The sequence below is a fragment of the Nicotiana tabacum genome, chromosome 18, assembly GCF_000715075.1.
Source record: "Nicotiana tabacum cultivar K326 chromosome 18, ASM71507v2, whole genome shotgun sequence".
NCBI classification, from domain to species: Eukaryota; Viridiplantae; Streptophyta; class Magnoliopsida; order Solanales; family Solanaceae; genus Nicotiana; species Nicotiana tabacum.
This window is the reverse complement of record NC_134097.1, coordinates 144,124,180-144,142,709: the sequence shown is the minus strand read 5'-3', so window position 1 is coordinate 144,142,709 and position 18,530 is coordinate 144,124,180. Positions and strand designations below refer to the sequence as shown.

The following is an 18,530-nucleotide window of genomic DNA, read 5'->3' as shown; positions in this document are numbered from 1 at the left end:
TAAGTTTCTCATATCACTCCAAAACTACTCCGAACCCGAACCAACCAATGTGATACGTTGAAATGAAGTTGAACAACACATAAAGAAGCAGAAATGGGGAAAACGGAGAGGTAACTCATGAAACGACCGGCCAAGTCGTTATAACAATAGAAACGGCACGATATCACCCTTCGTTCATTAACTCTCTCATAATCATGGCACGGCATCACCCTTCGTGTATTATCAATATTAGATTATGGAACAACATCACCCTTCGTGCATTGACACTCATAGAATATGGCACGTCATCACCCTTCGTGCGTTATCACTCACTCACAAAACTTTGCATGGCATCACCTTTGTGATTTACACTCTTCCTCGCCCATACAGCAGAAACAATAATAATCCACCAAGGGAATTATCAATAAACAACCTCGTTTCAACATTTAGCTTCACAATATGATTCTCAACTTGGGTCAATACTCAACAAATATCCAGTACCAGGAAAACATAATAAAACTTAGTTAATACGATGGATAACTAGTTTAAGCATGAACAGTACAGATAAAGAAACACAACGGTCACAAGTATAAGACTTACTTGCATGTATGACCCGACACCAACGTATAAATACTCTTTACCTCACCTATACGTCGTACTCAACAACTAAACATGTAGCAAATAAGGCAACAATACCTAATCCCTCAAGCTAAGGTTAGTCACAACACTTACCTCGATTCTACGACCAAAATCAAGCGTCAATTACCGCTTTACCTCTCGGTTCCACCTCCAATCCACTCATATCAAGTCCTAATTAACTTAATAATATCAATAATCTCTAAAGAATTCAATTCCAATGCATAATTACAAGTTTCCCAATTTTTTTTTCCAAAAAGTCAAAAATCGACATCGGGCCTGCTTGGTCAAAACTCGAAGTTCGGACCAATACCCGATTACCCATTCACCCCCGAGCCCGAATATACAATTAGTTTTGGAATCCGACCTCAATTTTAGCTCTAAATCCCCAAATTTTGATATTTCTAAATTCTACCCAAGACACCCAATTCCACAATGAAAAATCCTAGACTTTGTGATGAAATCTTGTAAAAAGATGAGATAGATTGAAAGAAATGAGTTAAGAATCATTTACCTATAATTTGGGGAAGAATTGGTCTTTGGAAAATCGCTTTTTGAAGTTTAGGGTTTGAAAATTTAAGAAATGAATCAATATCCCATCCAAAATCATTTTTGAACAGTTGTAGATATCGCATTTGCGATCAGGGGTTCGCAAATGCGAAGAATGTCCAGGACCTGCTTTCATTGCAAATGTGAATACTTGTTCGTAATTGCGACCAGTTCCTATCGCAAATGCGATCCTGAGCTTTGCAATTGCGAAGGTTCCCTCCCATCCCCACTGATCGCAAATGCTAACTTTCTTCGCAAATGCGATATGTGAAGCCTGCAGACCTGAAACATACCAGAAATTTTCTTAAGTTTCAAAACACTCTATAGCCTATTCAAAACTCACCCGAGCCCTCGGGGATCCAAACCAACCATGCACACAAGTCTTAAAACATCATACAAACTTGCTCGTATGATCAAATCGCCAAAATAACACCTAAAACTATGAATTCAACACCAAAATACATGAAATTTTCAAGATAGTTTCAAACTTCATATTTTCTCAACCAAAGGTCCGAATCACGTCAAATCACTTCCGTTTTTCACCAATTTCACAGATAAGGTTTAAATATTATACCGAACCTGTACCGGGCTTTGGAACCAAAATATGGGCCTGATACCAACAAGTTCAAACAGTATTTAATTTTCATAAACTAGTATATTTCTAGTTTAATAATTTTCTTCAAAAATTCATTTATTGGGCTAGGGACCTCAGAATTCAATTTCGGGCATGCGCCCAAGTCCCATATTTTACTATGAACCCTCCGGGACCATCAAATCATAGGTTCGGGTCCGTTTACTTAAAATGTTCACCGAAGTCAACTTAAATCAATTTTAAAGGAAAAACTCAATATTTTTCTCAAATTTTCTTATAGGGCTTTTCGGAAGCACGGTCGGACTGCACATGCAAATAGATGAGAAAGAAAATGAGGTTTTCAAGGCCTCGGAATATGGAATCAGATTCTAAAACGAAAGATGACCCTTTGGGTCATCACATTCTCCACCACTAAAAAAACCGTTCATCCTCGAACGGACATAGAAAAGTACCTGAGTCGGTGAAAAGAAGGGGATATCTGCTCATCATATCGGACTCGGACTCCCAAGTAGCTGCCTCAACAGGATGACCTCTCCACTGCACATGAACTGAAGGGTAACTCTTTGATCTCAACTAACGAACCTGCCTATGTAAAATGTCTACCGGCTCCTCCTCGTAGGTCAAAGCCTTGTCCAGCTAGACACTGCTGAAATCTAATATGTGGGATGGATCGCTGTGATACTTCTGAAGAATAGACACATGAAACACTGGATGCAGAACTAATAAACTTGGCGGCAACACAAGTCTGTAAGCCACCTCTCCCACTCGATCAAGGATCTCAAAATGCCCGATAAACCTAGGGCTTAGCTTGCCCTTTTTCCCAAATCTCATTACGCCCTTCATGGGCGACTCCCGAAGCAACACTTGCTCTCCGACCATGAATGCCACATCACGAACCTTACGGTCGGCATAACTCTTTTGCTTGGACTGAGTTGTACGAAGTCTATCCTGAATGATCTTAACCTTATCCAAGGCATCCTGCACTAAATTTATACCCAATAACCGAGCCTCTCCCGGCTCAAACCATCCAACCAGCAACCGACAACCGCCTACTATATAATGCCTCATAGGGGCCATCTGGATGCTCGACTGACAGCTGTTTTTGTAGGCAATCTCCGCTAATGGAAAGAACTGATCCCAAGAACCTCCAAAGGCAATAACATAGGCACGGAACATATCCTCCAAAATCTAAATAGTACGCTCGAACTGTCTGTCCGTCTGAGGATGAAATGTTGTGCTCAACTCGACCTGCGTACCCAACTCACGTTGTACTGCCCACCAGAAATGTGAGGTAAACTACGTACTTTGATCAGAAATGATAGACATGGGCACACCATGGAGACGAACGATCTTACGGATATAAATCTCTGTCAATCGCACAAAAGAATAGGAAACTACCACAGGAATGAAACACACTGACTTGGTCAGCCCATCCACAATAACCCATACTGCATCAAACTTCCTCTGAGTCCTTGGGAGTCCAACAAAGAAATCCATAGTTATGCGCTCCCACTTCCACTCAAGAATCTCAATCTTCTGAAGCAAACCACCAGGTCTTTGATGCTCGTACTTTACCTGCCAACAATTCAAACACCGAGCTACATATGCAAAGATATCCTTATTCATCCTCATCCACCAATAATGTTGCCGCAAGTCCTGATACATCTTGGTGTCGCCTGGATGAATAGAGTATCGGCAAAAATGGGCCTCCTCTAGAATCAACTCACAAAGTCCCTCCACATTGGGCATACAAATACGACCCTGCATCCTCAAAACTCCATCATCTCCAACTGTAACATGTTTGGCATCTTCGTGACGCACAGTGTCCCTAAGGACAAGCAAATAAGGGTCATCATACTGTCGATCTCTGATACACTAAAATAATGAAGACCGAGTGATTGTACAAGCTAGAACACAGCTGGGCTCCGAAACATCCAACCTCATGAGCTGATTGGCCAAAGCCTGAACATCCAAAACAAGTGATCTCTCACCGGCTGGAATATATGCAAGGCTACCCATACTAGCCGACTTCCTACTCAAAGCATCGGCCACAACATTGGCCTTCCCAGGATGATACAAAATGGTGATATCATAGCCTTTCAATAGCTCCAACCACCTTCTCTGCCTCAAATATATCTCTTTCTGCTTGAACAAGTATTGCAAACTCTTGTGATCCATGAACACCTCACACGACACACCATATAAATAATGCCTCCAAATCTTCAGCGCGTGAACAATGGCTGCTAACTCCAAATCATGAACCGAATAGTTCTTCTCATGAATATTCAACTGCCGCAAAACATATGCAATAATCTTTCCATTCTGCATCAACACCGCACCAAGTCTAATACGAGATGCGTCACAATATACTGTATATGGCCCTGAACCTGTGGGCAACACCAACACCGATACTGAAGTCAAAGTTGTCTTGTAGCTTATGAAAGCTCACCTCACACTCGTCCGACCACCTAAATGGGGCAGTCTTCTGGGTCAACCTGGTCATCAGAGCTGCTATGGATTAAAACCCCTCCACAAACCGATGGTAGTAACCCGCCAAGCCCAAGAAACTCCGGATTTCTATAGCTGATGTGGGTCTAGGCAAATTCTTGACTGCCTTAATCTTCTTAGGATCCACCTGAATACCCTCTGCCGATACAACATGACCCAAGAAAGCAACTGAACTTAGCCAAAACTCACATTTCGAAAACTTAGCATATAGCTGGCTGTCTCTCAAAGTCTAAAAAACGGTCTGAAGATACTACTCGTGCTCCTCCCGGCTGCGGGACTATATCAAGATATCATCAATGAAGACAATCACAAAGGAATCCAATTAGGGCATGAACACTCGGTTCATCAAATCCATGAATGTTGCTGGGGAATCTGTCAACCCAAATAACATCACAAGAAACTCATAATGCCCGTACCGAGTCCGAAAAGTTGTCTTAGGGACATCGGATGCCCTAATCCTCAACTGATGGTAGCCAAACCTCAAATCAATCTTCAAAAACACCTTGGAACCCTGAAGCTAATCAAATAAATCATCAATCCTTGGAAATAGATACTTGTTCTTGATGGTGACTTTGTTCAACTGCCAATAATCTATTCACATTCGCATCGATCCATCCTTTTTCTTTACAAACAACACTGGCGCACCCCAAGGCGAGACACTAGGCCTAATGAAGTCCTTATCAAGCAAATCTTGCAGCTGCTCCTTTAATTCTTTCAACTCTGGCAGGGCCATACGATATGGTGGAATAGAAATGGGCTGAGTGCCCGGAACCAAATCAATGCAAAAGTTAAAATATCCCTATCGGGTGGCATCCTCGGTAGGTCTGCAAGAAATACCTTTGGAAACTCACGAAAAACTGGTACGGAATCCATGGAAGGAACCTCTACACTGGAATCGCGAACATAAGCCAAACACCCATTCTCGACCATACGCCGAGCCTTCATATAAGAAATGACCCTACTAGTAGAATGACCAGGAGTCCCTCTCCACTCCAATCGAGGAAACCTCGGCAAGGCTAAAGTCACGGTCTTGGCGTGACAGTCCAGTATAGCATGATAAGGTGACAGCCAAACCATCCCTAAAATGACATCAAAATCGACCATATCAAGAAGTAGGAGATCTACACGGGTCTCAAGACCTCCAATAATAACCACACACGAGCGATAGACACGATCTATAATAATAGAATCACCCAGCGGTGTTGACACATATACAGGGGCACTCAAAGAATCATGAGGCACAACCAGATATGTAGCAAAATAAGATGACACATAGGAGTTTGTAGAACCTGGATCAAATAGAACTGAAGCATCTCTACTACAAACTGAAATCGTACTTATGATAACGGCATCGGATGCCTTAGCCTCGAGCCTAGCTAGGAAAGCATAACATCGGGGTTGGGCCTCACCACTTTGAACTGCATCTCTGGGACAGCCTCCTACTGGCTGACCTCTACCTCTAGCTGTCTGACCTCCACCTCTAATACCTCGACCACCACCTCTATCTGCCAGACCCCTACCTCGGGCTGGCTGAGCAGGCGGTGGAACACCTGGTGTGGGAACCATGGCGCAAGAACCCTGATGCTGAGAACTGCTCGATGCTCGAGGGAAAAATCTAGCAATGTGCCTCAGATCGCCATAAGTATAACAAGACCTCGGCTGCTGAGACTGCTGACCCTGAAACTGACCCTGACGGCCTGCATAACCACCCTGAAAACTATGGAGCGGAGGTGCACTGATAGGAGCTGGTGGTGCACTGTAGGGTAACTGGTCAGAATATTGCATGTGAGAGCCACGACTACCTAAAGCACCGTGAGAAGCCTGAATTGCTGAATGAAATAGCCTGGGAGGATGGCCTCTACCAAAAGAATCCCTACCTCCAAACGAGGCACCACTGAGCCTACCAGAATGACGAGGCCTCTTGTCAGACCCCTGACCGCTACCCTGAGTTAGAACCATCTCTACCCGCCTGGCCACATTGGCCGCATCCTGAAAATAAATCTCGCTCTCTGTTTCCTTAGCCATCTGCAATCTAATAGGCTGAGCGAGTCCCTCAATAAACCTCCTCACTCTCTCTATCTCTCTCTCTCTCTCTCTCTCGGTGGGGATTATAAGAAGAGCAGGACGAGCCAAATCAACAAACCTAGTCTCATACTGAGTGACAGTCATAGAACCCTACTGAAAATGCTCGAACCGCCAACAGTAGTCCTCTCTCTGATTGATAGGAAGGAACTTCTCGAGAAATAGCTCAGAGAACTGGTCCCAAGTCATGGCAGGCAACCCAGCCGGTCTAGTCAACACAAAATCATTCCACCATCTCTTGGCGGACCCTATCATCTGGAATACAGCAATGTCAATCTCATTGGTCTCTACTATCCCTATGTTCCGCAACACCTCATGGCAGCGGTCAAGATAATCCTGGGGGTCCTCAGATGCTGCCCCACTATAATGAACCGGGAAAAACTTGGTGAACTTATCCAACCTCAACAAAGCCTCAGAAGACATAGATGATCCACCAGCGGCCTGAGCCGCAACAACTGGTTGAGCTACTCCTACTGGCTTAGTTGCTGGAGTCTGGAATTGAGGAGCCATTTGCTCCATAGTGTGGGTAGCGGGAGTCCGGGATCCTCCCCCATCTTAAGAGACGGTTGGTGCTACAGGGAACGTGCTAGTCTAAGCTACGCTCTCCATAAGGCCCACTAGACGGACCAAAGCATCTTGAAGTACAGGGGTAGCGATGAACTCATCAGGAACCTGAGTTGGCCCTGCCGGAACGGTATGAGCCGAAATCTCATCATTATACTCCACCTGAGGCTCTGCTACTTGTGCTGCTACTCGGGCTCTAGGCTGAGCCTTTCCTCTACTTCGGCCTCTAGAACGGCCTCAGCCTCGTCCTCTGCCCCTCGTAGAAGCTACCGCTGGGGGCTCAGGTTGCTGATCAGCTGATGAAGCGGTACATGTTCTCACCATCTACGAAAGGACAAAATAGAAGTTCAATTAGCATGAGAAATCAAATCACATGATAGAGAAGAATAGATGTGAAGTTATTCTTAAACTCTGTAGCTTCTAGGGGATAAGCACAGACGTCTCTGTACCAATCCCTAAGACTCTACCTAGCTTGTTCGTGAATTGTAAGACCTAGGCAACCTAGTGCTCTGATACCAACTTGTCACGACCCAGATTTCCCACCGTCGGGATCGTAATGGCGCCTAACTCTTAGAATGATAGGCAAGCCAACGGATACAATTCTAACACATTAATCATTAACCAAAATAGTAATTAACAATAACTTAAACTAAACAAATATGAAGTGTGGAAATCTTATAACAATTTAAAACACTAATACATAACTACCCAAGAGATCTGGTGTCACAATCCACGGACTTCTAAGAATTTTCTACAAATACTGGTTTAAAAGAAATACATATGTTCTCGAAATGAAAAGAGACAGGAAATGTAAGATAGAGGGAAGGGGACTCCAGGGTCTGTGAATGCCGGCAGATCTACTTTGGGTCTCCTGTGGACTGAAGGCAGCAACCCAAACTCTATTCATGAGGTCCGGCACCAAAATCTGCACATAAAGTACAGAGTGCAGTATCAATATAACCGACCCCATGTACTGGTAAGTATCGAGCATAACCTTGGCGAAGTAGTGACGAGGCTAGGACATGACAACAATATAAACATGCGCAGTTAAATCATATACGAGAGAATAATAATAACAGAAATTTAACAATAAATGACGGGATGGGGAAACCTGCTGAGGGGAATATCGTGCTTTGAACCAACAGAAATAATAACATAGCAGCATGTGCACGGCATCACCCTTCGTGTTTTTACTATTGTCCTTACCATAAGAAATAACAGAAACGGCACGACATCACCCTTCGTGCATTAACTCTCTTATAATCATGGCACGGCATCACCCTTCATGCATTATCAATATCAGATTACGGTACGACATCACCCTTCGTGCATTAACACTCACATAATATGGCACGGCATCACCCTTCGTGCTTTATCACTCACTCACAAAACTTTGCACGACATCACCCTTCATGTTTTACACTCTTCCTCACCCAAACAGCAGAAACAATAACAATCCAACAAGGGAATTATCAATAAACAACCTCGTTTCAAAATTTAGCTTCACAATATGATTCTCAACTTGAGTCAATACTCAACAAATATCCAATACCAGGAAAATATAATAAAACTTGTTTAACACGATGGATAACCAGTTTAAGCATGAATAGTACGGATAAAGAAATACAACGATCATAAGTATAAGATTCACTTGCATGTATGACCCGACAACAATGTATAGATACTCGTCACCTCACCTATACGTCATACTCAACAACTAAACATGTAGAAAATAAGGCAACAATACCTAATCCCTCAAGCTAAGGTTAGCCACAACACTTACCTCGATTTCATGGCCTAAATCAAGCCTCAATTACCGCTTTACCTCTCTGTTCCACCTCCAATTCACTCGTATATAGTCATAATTAACTTAATAATATCAATAATCGCTAAAGAAGTCAATTCCAATGCATAATTACAAGTTTCCCAACATTTTTCTCCCAAAAGTCAAAATCGATCCCGGGCCCGCTTGGTCATAACTCGAAGTCCGGACCAAAATCCGATTACCCATTCACCCCCGAGCCCGGATGTACAATTAGTTTTGGAATCCGACCTCAATTTGAGGTCTAAATCCCCAAATTTTAAAATTCCTAAATTCTACCCAAGAGCACCCAATTCCACCATAAAAACCCCTAGATTTTGCGATGAAATCTTGTAAAAAGATGAGATAGATTGAAAGAAATGAGTTAAGAATCATTTTACCTATGATTTGGGGAAGAATTGGTCTTTGAAAATCGCCTTTTGAAGTTTAGGGTTTAATAATTTGAGAAATGAATCAAAAATCCCGTCCAAAATCGTTTGTGAACAGTTGTAGATATTGCATTTGCGATTAGAGGTTCGCAAATGCGAACCCCGCAAATGCGAACATTTCATCGCAAATGCGAAGAATGTCCAGGACTTGCTTTCATCGCAAATGCAAATACTTGTTCGCAGTTGTGACCTGTTCCTATCGCAAATGCGATCCTGAGCTTTGCAATTGCGAAGGTCCCTTCCCAGCCCCACTAATCGCAAATGCGAGCTTTCTTCGCAAATGCGATGCTCGCATTTGCGAGCCAGGCTTCGCATTTGCAGACCTGAAACATACCCGAAATTTTCTTAAGTTTCAAAATACTCTGTAGCCTATTCAAAACTCACTCGAACTTGCTTGTGCGATCAAAAGCGCCAAAATAACACCTAGAACTATGAATTCAACACCAAAACACATGAAATTTTCAAGATAGTTTTAAACTTCCTATTTTCTCAACCAAAGGTCCGAATCACGTCAAATCACTTCCGTTTTTCATCAAATTTTACAAATAAGGTTTAAATATTCTAACTGACCTGTACCGGGCTCCGGAACCAAAATACGGGCCCGATACCAAAAAGTTCAAACATTATTCAATTTCCAGAAACTATTATATTTTCAGTTTAATAATTTTCTTCAAAAATTCATTTCTCGGGCTAGGGACCTCAGAATTCAATTTCGGGCATACGCCCAAGTCCCATATTTTATTACGTACCCTCCGGGACCGTTAAATCACGGGTCCGAGTCCGTTTACTTAAAATATTGACCGAAGTCAACTTAAATCAATAACTATTATTAGTTATTTTGAATGGTTTATGATTGTTTGTGAGGATTTAGGCGTTAGCTACGGCGCCGCGAGGGATCTGCGGTTTTTCTCGAGAATTAATTTGCCTATTAAACCTAGTTTTAACCAATAAACCATTTTATAATATCATCTTTCAAGGAAAAACTGTTCAGAATAATTACTTTCCATGTATTAAGAATTAATGATGTCCCCTTCAGAAGAGCAATTTTATGGGATGTCTCCGAAGGGGCCCTTCAAAATGGGCAAAGTGCACAAATAGTCGATTTTGGAATCACCATTTAAGCCAAATCATAATGTATAAAATTTTATAAATTTAGCCACTTTAGAATTAATTTAGTTAAAAAATTGTTCTGAAATTTGATAGCAATTCCAACATTTTTATTTGAAGTTTGGTTTGCAAAGGCCCATTTTTCGGTATTTTTTCCTGAAGTTTGGCTTGCCAAGGTCAAACTTGCAACAATTTGTTCTGAATTTCATACACTTATGTATAAACTTTCGACATTTTTGTAAACTTCAGGAATGAGTGAAGTTCAAGTTAATAAATTTATGCTCAGAAATAATAATTTGTTCTTCGAATTTTAACAATTCAATTCAACGCTCAAATTTACTTCAAATAAACTCAAATTTGCTCTTAAAAAAATATAGAGCAAACATCAATCAATTATCAAAATAATAACAAATTAAAGAAACCCATTTTATTATCTTCAAGCTTTTCTTAAAGCCTTCAATGGTGATTAATTACTCCATTAGGTCTTATATATAAGAGCTCTTGGAAGAAGAAAATAAGCTTTTCCAATAACACTCACAACACCCACTTAATTTAAACTCATCTTCATATTTAAAATTCAAGAGTCACTTCCTCAAGTTTGAAACAATGGTAATTTTAATTCTGAAAATCCTTAACGGGCTACAAATGCAAATTTTTTAAAAAGATGGCTACGCCTTAAATGATACGTACAAATAGGCTGCCTAGCGAAAATTAGGTGAAATACACAAATAGCCCTCAAAGTGGATAGTGTCAAATTTTTATCCTGCTTGCCACATGAGTAGAACTTCAAATTTAATAAATATTGCCTCTCGCTTGCCCCATGGGCATTACTTTTAATTTTTGACCTTCTATGGGGCAAGCGGAGGTCAAAAATTAAAGAACATCCAAAAAGTGTCATATTTCTGTAATTTCTTGGCGAAATTTCATAATAGCAATTGGGCCTTTAATAATCGGATCGGGCTAAAAAAAAATACAATGGGTCGCAAACAAGGCCTTATGGTTGAGTATTTTCAATACAAAAATTGGCATCCTATAACAACACATAACAGGAATTGGCAATGTTTTAGCCTTATATTAGATTTGGCAAAGATAACCCCAAACAATTTGCATTATATAGCCAAATCTTAAAAAAAACACTCTTTTATATTCTCTAAAAAATAGCTACACGCTTATTTTGGCTTCCCTCCCCCTTTCTCTCTTTGTATTTCTTTTTCTATCTCTTTTCTTTTGCTCTCATAGTTTAGCAAAAAATCTTGCAAATTATTCTAAAAAAATCAGTGTGATGAAAAGGTAAGGTTGATCTCAAATCAGAGAAAATCAGAAGCAAAAACTAAGAGCGGAAAAATATATTTCAACTTTGTTTTTCTTCTCTTTTCCTTTTTTTGGTTGGATTGAATGAGTGGGTGCGATTGAAATTGGTTGAAAAATACCTAAACGAGGCTATATACAAAATTTGAGCAAGATTAGCAAAAATTAAGAGAGAAAAAATATATTTCAACTTTGTTTTTCTTCTCTCTTCCTTTTTGGTTGGATTGAATGAGTGTGTGTGATTGAAATTGGATGAAAATACCTAAACGAGGCTATATACAAAATTTGAGCAAGATTAGAAGTGATTTGGACTGGTTTCATGTAAACAAATCGGACCTAAAAATCCAACTGCGACATGTGTATATCACGTTGCATATCGTGTACATCAGTGTATATCACACACAAGTTTTTAAGGACGTCTGTGTATATCACTTTGTATATCATATATACAACACAATTTTCTATGGACGCCCATGTATATCACATTGTATATCGTATATATAACACAAAATTTCATGGATATACACAGATACACATAATATACATGAAATATCACTGATGTACATAGAGATATACACGGGTTACAATAGGGGATACACATGTGGAGTCATCTTGAACTTGAGTTTTCAATTTGAAATGTGTTATATAAAGAAGAAAATAAAATTTTAATAAATATTTTTGATATACACATTATTATTATGTTATATACAGTGTTATACAAATAATATAATTATTAATTATTGATCAAAAAAGAAAAATAAATTTTTGTTATAGCATGTTTAAGCAAGTTCTAAAATATAAAAATAATATATAAAATTTGAGCAAGATTAGCAAAAATTAAGAGAGAAAAAATATATTTCAACTTTGTTTTTCTTCTCTCTTCCTTTTTGGTTGGATTGAATGAGTGTGTGCGATTGAAATTGGATGAAAATACCTAAACGAAGCTATATACAAAATTTGGGCAAGATTATAAGTGATTTAGACTGGTTTCAGGTAAAAAAATCAGACCTAAAAATCCAACTGCGACATGTGTATATCACGTTGTATATCCTATATACAACACAGTTTTCTATGGACGCCCATGTATATCACATTGTATATCGTTATATTACACAAATTTTTATGGATATATACATATTACACATAATATACATGAGATATCACTGATATACATTGGGATATACACGGGTTACAATAGGGGATACACATGTGGAGTCATCTTAAACTTGAGTTTTCAATTTGAAATGTGTTATACAAAGAAAGAAAATAAAATTTTAATAAATATTTTTGATATATACATTATTATTATGTTATACACAGTGATATACAAATAATATAATTATTAATTGTTGATCAAAAATGAAAAATAAATTTTTGATATAGCATGTTTAAGCAAGTTCTAAAATATAAATATAATTGTGGGAGTAAATAATATTTCGGTATACAAAGAAAATTAATTTTTGATATACATAAAGAAGAAAAATAAACTTATGATATGTATTTTGGTATACACATGTCCGATGTGCTATACACTGTGATATACAAATAATATAATATTTTTATTGTGATATACATTAATATCAAGGCAGCAATAACTATATATATAATTTTATATTATTGATATACAAAGAATAATATTATTTATATACAAAGAATGAAAATAAAATTTTAATATACATGTTGATATAGACAAAGAAGAAGAAAAAAGTTGTGATATACATATTATTATTGTGATATACATTTATTGGCTATTTGACGTCAATATCTATTACTAGAGCTATTTTTTTGCCAATTATATGAATATATTGTTATGCCATGCCAAAACCCCTCAGTTTTGTTTCTTCTATAAAACTGATAAGGAAAATGTCAAAGCTCAATATTTATTAAAGAATAATTTCACTCAGTTAATCTTTCAATAACTCTGAAAAGCCAAATTGGAAATTTTAATAAAATGAATGGAATAACATAAATACATCAATGATGGTATGCACAAAGCAATCAAAATTGATTGATCCAAAAAGAAATATAATAACTATCTAAACCCGAAAAAGGAAAAAAAAATAAGGATTATAATATTTCACTAAGCAATTATCTCATCCATATGACATTCCCTGAGTTTAATCTTTGCCTTGTTTGTTCCAATGTTGTGTGTCACATCACAACACTCGCATCTATCCATCTGAAATAAAAAAATAAAAAGTAGAGCATTAAATATTTTATTTTTTAAATTTTGTAGTTTTACCATACCTAATTGCTCAGATGGTCATCATTCCCGCCTACAACTGTAGTGTCATGAGTTCGAGTCACCAAAGGTGCAATAACTCTAACAAAGGGGAGGGGAATAATTAAAAAAAAAAAGTAAAAGTTTTACAAGAGTTTGTATGGTTTGGATCGTACAAATATATGTATATTTGCATTTAAGTTGACATAACAAGGCAATCTATAAAATCTTTTGATACAAAAGTAAACGCAAACATTGTATCTCAATATGATTTAGAATATATATTATGAGTGACATTTAACTAGTTATAGTAGGTTATTATTCAAACTTTTTAAAATGATTTTATTAGGTATTTTAGTGCGTCAACTTAACCTGATAATGTAAAGAATTAGTGCAAAAAAACTTAAACTATTTCAAATTAAACAGATGATAAAGAACTTACATCTATTCGCTTTCTTCTTGAGGAGTAAACTTCAATCTGGGAGATCTGATCTGCAGAATGGCTACCACTGTATGAACAAGCTGGCAATCCTCGAGGCAATGACCGCGAAAACATAGTAAGAATTTCATTTTTCGTCGATTTCTCTGCAGATTCTAGGAAAAAAACATGAGGAGCTTGACATGAATCATTTGTAGGCAACCTTGTATTTAACAAGTAATATGGAGGATCTTTAGGTGTAACTCCCCATGGTTTAAATGTTTCAATAGGGATTTGTAAATGGCTCCTAGGCAAAATGTTCTCATAAATATGTATTGAGTAACCCCATGATATAGAAAATGACCAGTTATTCGGCCTGTTGTAGCAGATAACTTGTTGTAACATGCGAGATTGATCGAATTTTGCCGCATTCATAAGGTGGTGTACAGATTGAAGTCTTTCCATTGAAGGAAAGATGGGGTTTGCAGCATCTAGATGGTGAAGAGACATCAATGGAGCTTTTGGATGGGATGATAACAAACCCGATATATCACCGCGCAAATCTATCTACAAGTAGAGATAAATATATAAATTTAGAGTCAGTAAATTCAGAACGAATATAGTCTATATCGGCTAAGACTAGAAAATATCCAACTATTTGGCCATAAATAATATTTTAGTGTTTGCATATACTAGCTTAAAAAAAAAAGCAGCACAGTGCATTAAGCTCCCGTTATGCGTGGGGTCCAGGGAAGGGTTGGACCACAATGGTCTATTATATACGTGGGGTTCGGTATATAGTTGCGGACCCAGGATCTTGTGCAAGCGGGTTCAATCTTAGAAGTACATAACTTTAATCGTAAAATAGTAGTTGTCAAGTGGGTTCAAATAAAATATTTATACAAAATTTATGCAACTTTAATCATAATTTATACATATACACAGTATTATTTTTTTATGAAGCGGGTTCAGTTGAACCCGCTTGCCACCACGTGCGTCCACCACTGCTAGTATAGACTACAAGAGTGTAATCCATACCAGCTAAGCCTAGATTATATCTAACCATTTGGCCATAAATAATATTTTAGTGTTTGCAAATACTAGCTCCCGCTATGCGTGGAATCCGTGGAAGGATCGAACCATAAGGGTCTATTATACACAGCCTTACCCTGCATTTCTGCAAGAGGCTGTTTCCACGGCTCGAACAAGTGACCTACCTCCTGGTTACATGGCAGCAACTTTACCGGTTACACAAAGGCTCCCCTTATACTAGTTTGGCAATTAATCAATATTTTTGTGATAATAATAACTTTAGTATTTGAGAAAGAAAATTTACCTGGTGGCTACCTTTAAGAGGAGTAAGATTGACACCAACATCAGATATGCAAACCATAGTAATTTGATCAGCAGATCTCAAGAATGGATATCTCCTCAAACAACTTTCAATATACTTAGACATTGCTTTTGCCAATGGATAACTCAAAATAAATCCAGCTCCACCAAAAGCTTGATTAAATGAGTACCAATAATTCGATAAAAGATACTCTGATTGACCCCCCAAATAGTAATATTTCGTGTGATCATATTGCCCAAGAACATCAACCATATTATCCACAAAAAACACTGAATCGTCATCCCCCATTACCACCCACCTCACCCCTTCATGTTCCTCTCTAAACACCTCCATTATTCCATGTACCATTCGTGCCATAGTTGGCGCGACATGGTTAGTTTCTTGGATTAATTTTGTTATGTTATCGGATACTCTATAAGGCGGGGAAGACGAGGACCATGGAAAAAGATCATCGCCCGTTGGAGCTACATCAAGAAAGAGATAACCGCGCGTTTTATTTGGTCTCCACCATGATTCAATATATTCTTTTCTATAATGCCATGCTTCTTCAGAACCAAGAAGTCCAAATAGTAAATGGCTAAGGTTTGTAGGGTTAGAATCATGACCAAATTGTGAGGTTTTAGATCTTGAGGAATATAAGAGATCAGAAGATGAACAATTGGAATCATTGAAAAGGAAAATTGAAGCAAAGTAAAGAATAACACCTGAAATCAGCACCACTCTGCAAAGAATAGCAAGAAATAACTTGTCAAATGAAACTCTAAGTTTTTCTTTGATTGTATTTAAGAAATTTGAAGCAAATGCAGATGACATTGTTTGGTTTGTTTGAGCAAAAGCAAGAAGGAACTTTTATATCTGTAGCTTAGTCCAAAATGCAAAGTAGTAATAAATTGAAGAATTAGCCTAAATAGTCGTTCACTTAATCTATTAGATTAAAAATAGTCGCCGAATGTATAATATATGAATAATATGTGTGTAACGGTTTAATATACAATTTATGCAAACCGACTAAAAAAAAAGTAAACACTAAATTTGATCAGCTATTTGTGTAACAATAAATTTCTTCTGTGTTCAAAGTATTATTGACTGACAGGTATATTTGTCATGTTGCAAAGAATCAATCAGTTTCTTTAGTGTGTTTGAAGTATTTTATTGACTAATCATGTGACAATTAAGATTAAATAATTAATTAAGATTTTTGTTGGTTTAAGTCCTTCAAGAGCACACCTATGGAATAGCCTATTAATTGTGGCTGCTAATCTCACCCTGATTTACTATTTTTTATTTATTTTTATAATGGTGGTATAAGGGCAGTTTGCGCACACCTTTATATTTTACTGGATACTTACTGTCTCTTATCGGCACAAATATCATATAACTTTGAGCACAAAAGCTTAGGCAAATAGAAAAAAATCAAGTACTGGGTGGCCCTAATTTACTACTAATGAAAAGAAATATTCCATTTGTTCAATTTTGTATAATACTCTTTCTCTGGTTCGTCTCTATAAAGAATGACACCTTTATATATTTAGAAACTCTTTAAATTTAAACTCCTACTTTATCCTTAATGACATGCTCTACAGTCATAAAAATGGCATGGCATGTCAAAAAACCACAAGTTCTAAGAAAAATTTTGGTACGTGCAAAGAGTTTATCCTTTTTTCTGAAACTTCCTATTCAGTCAAACATCGAATTTATCTTGAATCGAGATTTTTTGGTTCAAATTTATCCCAGTTTACCGAGGGAGCAACCCCATTTTTCACCTTGAATTGGTCAAAATATGTGGTTCTATAAATTAAAAGGAGGAACCACATAACAATATAAGAGAAATCATTTTCATACAGATTCAATAGTCATCAAGTTGAGGCTAAATTCCAATTCTAGTTTTTGTTAGTATTGCCCTAAGAAAAAAGGGGAGGGGCAGCCTGGTGCGGGGAGGGGCAGCATGGTGCACTAAACTCCCGCCATATGTGGGATCCAGAGAAGGGCTGGACCACAAGGGTCTATTGTACACCGTCTTACTCTAAGAAAAAGAGAAGAAAATCATAAAGCTTTAAAAAGAGAGGGAGTAACCGGACAGGGGAAGAAGCGATATAATGGAGCCAACGATCTTCAGAACAGATGATTTCAATGCATTGTTCGAAGCCATGATATTAATCCATCATTTTCTTCAACTTTCTGAACTTTAGAGCAAGAAAAAATAAATTGAAGAAAGAAAAAAAAAAAGATTAAATTTTGCACATAATGAAGAAGAATATGACACAAATCGTTAACTCAGTCAAGAGTTTGTTATGGAAATCCAAGGATGTACCTTAGTAATCGTGTGGTTAGCACTAGAGGCGGATCTAATATCCTATAAATTAAAGAGATAATAGCAAATTTTGTCGCTTAATAGTCGATAAAATTCTGATTTTTGTTCTTGTAATATATGATTAATAAGTTCGTTTAAAATGTGTGTTCTTGGTCATGTTATTATATTTAGACTATTTTGGTTAGAACTTTTATTGCTTTTAAATATAGAGTAACAATACAACTGAACAAAAAAAAATACATTATCAACGCACATAAGTTAAAATGTACTCTATCCGTTCCAATTTATATGAACTTGTTTGACAGGACACGAAGTTTAAGAAAAAGTGAAGACTTTTTGAATTTGTGGTCCTAAACAAGTCAAAATGAGGTCTAGAGTAGTTATAAAGCTTCTCATTAAAGGTAGAATTGAAAGTTTAAGCTAAATCGTTTTCAAATTTAGAAAATGGTCATTCTTTTTGGAACGGACCAAAAAGAAAATAGGTTCAGGTAAACTGGAATGGGGGAGTAGGATATTATCCTAATGGCATCTTGGTTGTTCAAAACGTCAAGTTGATGAATGTTTCAAGTAGGGTCTCCTTAGGTCGCTAGGTGGGAGTTTAGTGTATTTAATCTGAGAAAATATGCCCAAGGATATGATATTTAGTATTTA

General features: G+C 37.6%; 1 protein-coding gene across 2 annotated transcripts; it reads right to left on the bottom strand.

Annotated features, from left to right (window-relative positions):
- Window positions 1-13,497: 13,497 nt before the first annotated feature.
- LOC107787956 (uncharacterized) lies at window positions 13,498-17,819 on the bottom strand. 2 transcript variants are annotated; one of them, XM_016609579.2, is made up of 4 exons: window positions 17,647-17,819; window positions 15,551-16,289; window positions 14,239-14,781; window positions 13,498-13,754 (listed from the first exon to the last, which is right to left on the bottom strand). In XM_016609579.2, the coding sequence occupies exons 1-4, from the start codon at window positions 17,715-17,717 to the stop codon at window positions 13,656-13,658; spliced, it is 1,452 nt and encodes a 483-aa protein (XP_016465065.1). In that variant the 5' UTR covers window positions 17,718-17,819; the 3' UTR covers window positions 13,498-13,655. The 2 variants fall into 2 exon arrangements, with proteins under 2 accessions (XP_016465065.1, XP_016465064.1); XM_016609578.2 differs by lacking the exon at window positions 17,647-17,819 and having other exon boundaries at window positions 15,551-16,708.
- Between the last annotated feature and the right edge of the window lie 711 nt (window positions 17,820-18,530).

Coding starts and splice junctions, on each gene's coding strand:
- LOC107787956 (XM_016609578.2), bottom strand. CDS start 16,381: ATGTCATCTGCATTTGCTTCAAATTTCTTAAATACAATCAAAGAAAAA. Junction 14,782..15,550: donor CTCTTAAAGGTAGCCACCAG/GTAAATTTTCTT, acceptor CTCTACTTGTAG/ATAGATTTGCGCGGTGATAT. Junction 13,755..14,238: donor CAAGAAGAAAGCGAATAGAT/GTAAGTTCTTTA, acceptor TTTTTATTTCAG/ATGGATAGATGCGAGTGTTG.